The sequence below is a fragment of the Triplophysa dalaica genome, chromosome 20, assembly GCF_015846415.1.
Source record: "Triplophysa dalaica isolate WHDGS20190420 chromosome 20, ASM1584641v1, whole genome shotgun sequence".
Lineage (NCBI taxonomy): Eukaryota > Metazoa > Chordata > Actinopteri > Cypriniformes > Nemacheilidae > Triplophysa > Triplophysa dalaica.
Genome location: NC_079561.1, coordinates 8,008,378 through 8,017,500, shown reverse-complemented (window position 1 = coordinate 8,017,500; position 9,123 = coordinate 8,008,378). Strand labels below are relative to the sequence as shown.

Below are 9,123 nucleotides of genomic sequence, written 5' to 3'. Positions count from 1 at the left end.
ATGTGCAGGGAGGAAAAAGTATAAACACAGTCGCTCTTTTTTATATATACATAAGTAAATTGTGACAGAATTTTAATTTTGTGTTGAACTATCTCTTTAAACGAATAAGCATTTGTTTGCTTTTAAATCATCACAATTATATATCTTCTTTTATTTCATATATTATAATCCTAATACATTTTTTTATCTCAATTTATATTGGGACAAATCATATAATAAAAAAAATGTGTAACAGGGTTAGGGTTAGCTTTTGACATAAGATTGTCTTTCAATCTAAAAAAATTATTGAGGCGACATTGTGACATTCTCACACTGCAGAGCGGTAGACTGGTATGAGAATATACATTCACTCAATACAAACTAAAGCTGGTGAAATAGAAAAAAGCCTTTTCTAAGACATTGACCAAATAAAACATTCTACAGAAATGACAATCCATTTTTTACATCAGCACTTCTTGGTAAAACCTCAGATGAATAGAGATGTGCCGTGAGTTACAACTGACATTTTATACGACCACATCCCGGTGTTGTTGCATAATGTGTATCAACTTCATGTCCAGGAAGTGTCGCATTGATCAACTAACTAACAAGTAAAAGCGAACCTGACAGACGATCCATATTTCCCAGAATCCCTCACTGATTGATATGATATCTGCCCTCTAAAACCACAGTGAGAGACTCATAAGTCACGCTTGTGTTGCTGCTGGAGTGAAGAGGCAGACGAACCGCAGTTATCAGATTAGCCCACTGTAATTTTCAATGTAATACAGTTAGCCTACAGTCTACGGTTAACTCTTTAAATTCTTGCACTTAAATGCTGTACTTTTTTAAGTCCAAGGTGATTGTGTAGTTTTGCTTTATTCGTCCCTAAGTTTGTTCGATGCTATCCATTCCTCCTTTAGCATGTGAGGGTGTGATTTCATGTATGTCACGTGGGATGGAACAACCAGTTGCAGGGAGCCAAATATAACATAGGGGCCGCTTGGTAAAAATGACCTGTTTGGAGTGGACACACATAATTTCAATGAGATGGGTGGGCGGCAGAACTTGCAATCTTGCTATGGGGCTGCGGTTGTTGCTGCTCTGCAGCAGATAAATTGTTCTCATACGCCAGGTTGTGTGATTATCATAGTCCAACTCTGAATTTTACTTTTTAAGCCTTTCAACTGTATTTAATTCAACAGGCAGGCAGTAAAAAAACTGCTTCAACTTTCAAATAATTGATCTAGCTAGGTTGATTCTATGTGGTTGGTTTTGTAACAGCCTACTTGTCCTTGGACTAAGTGAAGGTCTCCTGGGGGCCCGAGAGACCGTCTGCACATTTGTTTGCATGGTTTGTGTGTCTTTAAATGAGTTTGTAAAGGGTTGTTCAGGTCAGGTTTTGATTAAAGATGGCTTATTTTCTACATCTGGAGAGTTCCCTCTTGTAACAGTGCAACATGGAAGCCATGCACGCATGACAAACACAATTTGCTCAGTGCCGTTGCGGCTGTCAGCGCTGAATAAAGACCTGGTCTCATGAATCATCGCTCCTCATCTGTTCGTCTTAACCGAAGAGCAAGAACAGCCGGCAGCACATCTGTGAGAAAAGTTACATATTTCTCCATCTAGTTGTCTGGCTGGCTGGTTTTCTGTCTGCGTTTCTTTATCTCTACTTCCGCAACTCACTTCTGCATTCAAATACAATCTTTGATTCAAGACTCAGGTAAAACCAGAACTCAAAGCTCAAAGAGCTGCCAATATCACAGCGTGTAGTGAAACCAAAACTGATGCATTCCCATCTTGCACTGTAGAGTGTTTATGAGTGAAGGTTGTGAGTCATCTTTTCATCAATGCACAGTAAAAAAGAAATTTATGAGAATTCAAAGAAACATGATCCAACTGTTCTCAGATTTGGGCTAGAAACTGTAAACAAATTGAAAATGTGTGCTCAGAAACTGCAGGTGGATTGGAAATGTATTTTTTTTCGTCTGTTGTGTGCATGCATGGTTTGCATGGTTAAACAAAATATTGTATCAAAAAATCTTAAAATCACCACATTATAACAGTATCAGTGTAACATTGATGTCAAAACAGGGACAACATAAATAAACCATATAAACAAAAACCCAAACCATTGATCGCATTACTCCATCTACATAATTAATTCATGTCGCAATGCATGCTGGGATACAGAAAATTGGCAACATTGTTCAAGCTTTTTTGGAGAAACATTTTGGAGAAACCCTGCTGGTCTGTTGTTTTTTATATAGATTCAAAGTAATTCACATGCCTATAGATATACATGATGTGACTCAAAAAGCGATGGATGTGTTGAATAACATTCCATTACTGTTCTGTACAATGAACAGTATAGCTACAGTTATTGAAAATTCTGATTGTGTATTTAGGCCATGAGTTTTTAAATAATGGTCATTCTGTGGAAGTCAGTTATTCATTAAATAGACCTGTTGTATCTCTGTTGTGCCTTTTATATTTGCGTTCCTTTTAATGTGTCTTTGAAGTCATTATTGCCAAAATAAAACATGCTCTAGTAAACCTGACTTTGAAATTCAAATTCTCAAGAAGGAAAATATCCTGTATCAAAGAGCTTTTTAATGGATGCAGCTCAATTCTGCGGTTTTACAACAACACTCTTTCGTACGTTTCGTAACCTCAATTTCCTAAAGTGATCTTGGTCACTAGTCACATTGATGGTTTCAATGAAAACAGTGGTGGCCCTACAATTCATGATCTGTCAACCCTGATGTTAAGGGCAATCTACCAGCCTCAAAGCACTCAATACTTAAACAAATATCTCATTGTAACACAACGCACACACATGTACACACTCCCACCTTCACTAAAGCTGCAATCCTACCCTGACTTGTGGGTTTTAAAGCATTGAAGGTAAAGCACACAGTTGTAGCAACATTAAAAATCTTGCAACAGGCAAATGGATTGATAATATCTTAAACAGTAATATCTCAAGTTTGATATTAAAAAATAAAGCATTTTAGAGAATGTTATCAATGTGAGGGCTATATGCAAGGGCCTCACGATTCAATAGATGAGTTCATGCACAATATATTGCGATATATCGTGATATGTAACCCTTGATCACACAACCAGTCTTAAGTAGCACGGGAACATTTTTAGTAAAAGACAAAAATACATTGTATGGGTCGAAATTATTGTTTTTTCTTTTATGCCAAAAATCATTAGTATATTAAGTACTGATCATGTTCCATGAAGATATTTTGTACATTTCCTACCCCCTAACTTTATTTTTGTGGATGGATGAACTGCTACAGCACCTCTGATTTACAACTTCAAAGGCCATTTTCTCAATATTTTGATTTTTTTCACTCTCAGATTCCTGAGTTTTAAACGGCTGTATCTCAGCCATTTTCTATCAAATCATACATAAACAGAATGATTATTTATTCATCTTTCAGATTATAAAAAAATCTAAATTTCGAAAAATTTACCCATAAGACTGGTTTTGTTGTCCAGGGTCACATATATACATTTCCCATATATTATGCAATGTGTTGATACTTAAGGTCGGGAATACATATTGTGAAAATTATTGCAAGAATATTGTAATGCATATTCCAATACATTACAATACTTTACTTAATCAGAACTGCAAAACTGCAAAAATACAACTTACTGTGTGACGTATGTATGTACACTACTGGGGGAAATATTGTGATAATATTGTGAAATTTCGATACATATTTCGATATATTGCAATACTTTATTTCATCTAACATTTAAAAAAGGGCTGAAAAATACCACTTGCTGTGTGATGTTCAAATGCTAGAGGTCTGAATGTCGATACACTTTTGTAAAAAACTATTGCGACACTTAACTGTATCTATATTTTGGCAGAACCCTAATCAATGTTTTATCACATATTTTTTCATTGGTCTCTTCTTGGAGTCAAACAGAAGCTGTAATTATGAAAAACAAAACATGAAAAAAATTTATGCTCAGAAATATTTGAGACAGAAAAATTTTGAGACATATGGACCCTTAAATGTTATCTCCATTCATTCCCTCATGCACCAAAATACAAATTTAATCTAACATCACAAAGCTCATATAAACTCAATCTGTGAACTTTGTTTATTTGCTTTGATGTTCAGATTTAGAGAAGTTGAATTCTAAAAGCACTCAGTCTGTTAACTCCATTTAGTGAGAACGTGATTGAAAGATCTTTTGCTGATAAGACTTTCAGTTAAAGCCCAATTGTGTAATCAGGTCTTGCGTTACTAACGTCTCACCATCTACATTCCAGTTGGAAGTAAAGGCAAATCATTCGAATCTGAATAGTCAAAGCGTTTTTTGTCAGTTAGAATGGAGCCAAAATTTCACCGACCTAAGAGAAATGAGAGACATACCTCTTTGTATCAGAAGTGGCATGTACCTCTATAATTGTTCTATAGTCTGTACAATAAAATCAATTCCAATTCAGGATCCAATCCCGGTAAAGTGCCTCTAGCAAGATTAGTTAAAGTAAGCGGTATGGTCTCCAATTGCTTTTAGCCCTCTCATTTAGAGGTGTGAGGTTACAAGAAGCATTTGTGCTCTGCTGCAAATGAGGCAATCCTTAAAACCATCCCGCACCTTACAGATATTAGATAAACAGGACGGCATCTCTCATAATAGATTTAGATGCTGATAAAACGTCTGGCCTCTTCTTGACCTGATCTGCTTTAAAAGGAATAGTTCACCCAAAAATGAAAGTCGTCATCATTTACGCGCTCGCTCTTACATGCTTCCAGACTTTATATCTTGATTGGAAAACACAAAGTCATTTTTCAAAGAACATATAATGACAGTGATTGGAAACTGGGTTTGCCAAGCTCCAACATGACAGTAAAGCACCATAAGAGTATCATATAAGTCCATATGACTCATGCAACTACACCTTCTGTCAACAACACCAAATTCACATGAACTTCAGTGAGGAAGCATCCTATTTTGTTATTCCATAATCTTACTGCTACAGGGTCTCCAATGAACAATGTATCCATTCTTAAGTCCAATGATATCGTTCCGTACTACATTTCTCTATGCGCAATAATATAATTATAATAAGTATGAGATTAACAAATCTTGTTTGTCAAACTTAATTTGTTTGACATAAATCTGTCTATAATCAGTCTAGATGTTTTTTAGTACTGTCTGGAAAGCTGAATGCTGTATTATTGGTCATATTTTCAACTAATTGTTAATGATTCATTTTAAAAACTCCTCTTAGACTGCACGGTAAACCGAGAGCTCATGCTACAACAGCCTAGCCATGCAGCAATAAATCTTGTGAGTCTCTCTAATCCTGAAACCAGGTTGCACCAATACGAATGAAATGAAGCAACATTTAGAGCTAATCGCTGCTGTGTTGATCTGGGCTTTCATTTACATTCAGGTTTGTCGCACCACTTAATAATACACTGCTTAACAAATCAGTAATTAAAACCTTCACCTGCAATTCTATTTGTTTGTCGGCCATGATTGATTTACCTATGTAAATCAACAGCAGGAAAACACCAGACCAAAAAAAGATTAAATGAGCGAAGAGGAGTCTATATTAGCCAACCAGATCATGGGAAAATGTCTGTGAGCATTTCAGATTTCATATGGCATAAACAAATCTGAAGAATAGAATAGAACATTCATCACAAAATTGCCTAAGATACATGTATATTACATCTATTTTTATGCATAAAATATATCATTTGTTTACAAAACTCTGATTAGCAATTCACGATATTCCAATGACAGATATTCACCGATAATGACCGCTTATAGATAATAATGTACGCTCATCTGGGAACTGCGTGTCACTTTGACAGGTGCACCTTAGAAATACACAGAAATTACTATAAACATGGCTTTTTGACAAAATAAATAAACGTATATTTACAAATGATTAAAGGGATCATACGACACGCCTAAAACAAAAATTATCGTTTGTTTTAGATGTAACGCAATGTGTAAAAATGATTTAAAGTTAAAATACCACATGCTGTGCATGTTTGTATCTCCTCTTTGCCTCGCTCATCGCTCTGAAAAGCAAAGTGTGCTATGATTGGCCAGTTAACCAGTGTGTAGTGATCGGTGGAAGCGAGCGTGTAAGCCTATGACGAATTTGGAACATCAGGTTTCCAAAGCAATTGTACTAACAGGTACGCCCACCTTACTTGCATATACATTTGGGCGGTCTTAGTCCAATCATATTATGAACTGACGTAGATGTTTGTCGGGGGGTGGTTACACCAGGCATTTCAGACAGGTCTGAATATTTTGTTCCGTCAATTTAATTTGTACAATTTTGCGTGTCTAATGCTTGAGCAACTTATAACAAACTAAAGACACAGAAAAACATGTATTTGCGCCATATGACCCCTTTAAACAAAATTGCTTGTCTCGTTTGAGCTGCCTTAAAAACAAAAGTAAACCTGTTTTCCTCGTGGAAGGTCTACATTCATTACAAATCAGCAAATCAAATATTTAATCAATATTTATTGTTCAGTAATTTATAAATTACTTAGCTGTGTAATAGGTGGGCTAAATAAAACCACTTGACTGTGATCACACTATCAGGGTTTATTCTGTGATAACAACTGTCTCACTGTACATTATCCCTTACTTATATGCAAGCATTGATTGATTAATATTGTATAATTTTTTATATATTTTTTTTTCATCTCGTCAAATATTCTTGATTGAATCATGAAAATTCATATTTTTCTAAAAACTTTACAGGATTGTTGTTATCCTCCTTCCAGCTTCCATATGTTGACATTTAATATGCTGCATTTAAACCTTCTAATTTAAAGTTAATTCTTAACTAACATTTTAATTTTAAAGTAATGGAGAATGATGGCATAAATATAGCCCTGATTTTTTTTTTAACAAGTTCAAGTATGATTATCTCTGACTGAATAAACATGTCTTCATTTAAGTTTAAACACAGCCCTTATTAGCAGACCAGTTTCCAGAACCAAACAATATAAGGGATACTCCACCCAAAGATTCTATCATGAATTGCTCCACCCCAAGTTGTTCCAAACCTGTATCCATTTCTTTGTTTTTTTAACACAATCAAGATATTTGTAAAAAAAATTGTAACAGACATTTCTCGGACATCATTGAGGACCACAGGAAAATTAAAAATATCCTAGACATGTCAATTGCTAATTTTTTCTAATTATTATTAGCTTTCCTGTACCTCAGTGGTAAGAGGATTGCGTTAACAACGCAAGCTTGTAAATTCGTTCCCAGGGGATTGCAAATGCCTATGTAAAATTTATAGGATAAAGCAATGTAAGTCGCTTTGGATAAAAGCGTCTGCCAAATGCCTAAATGTAAATATAATTATTTTATTTTGTGTGTTCGAAAGAACAAAGAAATGTATACAGTTTAAATTTTCGGGTGGAGTATCCCAAAGGGGTGCTTTTGAAAATAGTGAAGTTGCTCTCTAATATTCTATGCGTAGCAGGATCTCACTATTAATAATTTTATCAGATTATATCAGCACCCTAAAACACCCCTTAAAACAGGGCCTGCTATTTGTTGCAGCCCCCTTTTTCCCTTGCTAGGTGTGAATGAAACGAAAGACTCACCGAGGATCTGTATGTTGGTTCCGGGTGGGGCCAGGTGCTGCTGTATGGTCTCATAAAATGTGCCCTCACTCATGAGCAGGACTGTAAGACTGACCCACATCAACAACAGCCACGACATCCCAACACTCCTCTGAAAAAGCATAGCCAAACTGAGTTTTATTCACTCTAGCACTTTTCACACCTTTGTCTCTTGTACAGTGGAGCTCACCTTTGCCCACCCAAGGTAAATCATCTATCGCTGGTCTTTATCGTCCTTGCATTCACATGTACACACCACCTCTGCATAAGCACTGTGCTGTGAGATGCATTCAAACCTGACATTTTAATTAAATCTTTATGGAAATCATATATTTCAGCTTATGAGAGAACGTGAGTTGGGAGTTGGTCTGAACTTCCTCTCATAGGCTTGTTCTTTATGGAGATTGCCTTGCTTTAAACATATTAGGCCACACTATGCAGTCAGATTTTCTTGCAGACAACGGGAGCTGAAATTGTACGTCAGACTATTAAGCTATAAACATTTCTGCAGAACTTATCTAAAGAGCAAACCTTTCAGCTTTGTGACGTTTCATATGCATGAAATTCATGGATTGCAAAACCAGATGAGCTCTGCGTTTTAGCCGAGGTGAGATTTTTCATCTATTCAACTTGTTTTCTATTTGCTTTCCAACCTTTATCGTCTCCATTCCAAGTTAACCTGGATATTTAAACACCTGTAATTCTGATACCAAATAAAAAATAAAACAATAAAGTGAAATAAATGAAATTGTTCTGTACCTGTTTCATTCAGGGTGAAATGCTGAAAAAAATTCAACACTTTGTCCTCAATCCATCCATTGTGAGGTGTCCAGATATCCCTGCATCCAGGTAGCGTTTTCCTTAAGAAACTCTCAGATTTTTCACTTTGTAGCCGAAGTCAGAGACACTATATAACAAACAAAAAGCGTGCGACAGAGAGAGAGAGCTTCGACTATGATTTAACGCATTGCCAAGCTGTTCATCTAACACTAGAATCGCCTCTTCACTCCCTTGAGCCGCGGAGATGATTTTCCGCTTCACATTTAAACACAACTGAAGGGCGGGACTCTTGCTCGCTCTCCCTCCCTCCACTCTCTCTCTTTTGCTCTCTCTCTCTCTCTCTCTCTCTCAGTCACAAGCAAGATGTTCTTTCAATATGAGAGAGTCCGTATGGCTTTAAGCTATGTGTGATCTCTCATCTAAAACCTGCCTGGAAACTGCGGGAATGATGTTGTGCATTTGTATCCTAATGTAACATTCCCACGGATGACTGCCAGCTGACATTTATCAAAACTTTTTGTTAATCCAGAGCAACACAAATCCCCCTGGAGCAGCCGAGGAGTCAATATTTGCGCTTGTGCAATTATTGCATTTCAATGATTATAGATCGTGGTTGTGATCTCAGTGGTTCTCCTGGTTTTCCATCCCTCTATCCTCAGCTTGTAATTGAGCCCCAAAGCTTGACATAACCGGTAGTCACTTAGTTGTC

At 36.3% G+C, this 9,123-nt stretch overlaps 1 protein-coding gene across 3 annotated transcripts in view; it reads right to left on the bottom strand.

Annotated features, from left to right (window-relative positions):
- The window catches only part of tafa1a (TAFA chemokine like family member 1a), a 31,824-nt gene extending 23,175 nt beyond the window's left edge, over positions 1-8,649 (bottom strand). For 2 of the 3 annotated variants that reach the window (XM_056733463.1, XM_056733464.1), the window contains exons 1-2: positions 7,825-7,952; positions 7,617-7,746 (exon numbers count right to left, since the gene is read on the bottom strand). In XM_056733463.1, the coding sequence (XP_056589441.1) occupies positions 7,617-7,746; positions 7,825-7,848 (154 nt within the window). In that variant the 5' untranslated portion in view covers positions 7,849-7,952. Of the gene's footprint in view, positions 1-7,616; positions 7,747-7,824; positions 7,953-8,393 lie in introns of those variants that run through there. The other variant, XM_056733465.1, reaches the window with a different exon arrangement.
- Positions 8,650-9,123: the final 474 nt, after the last annotated feature.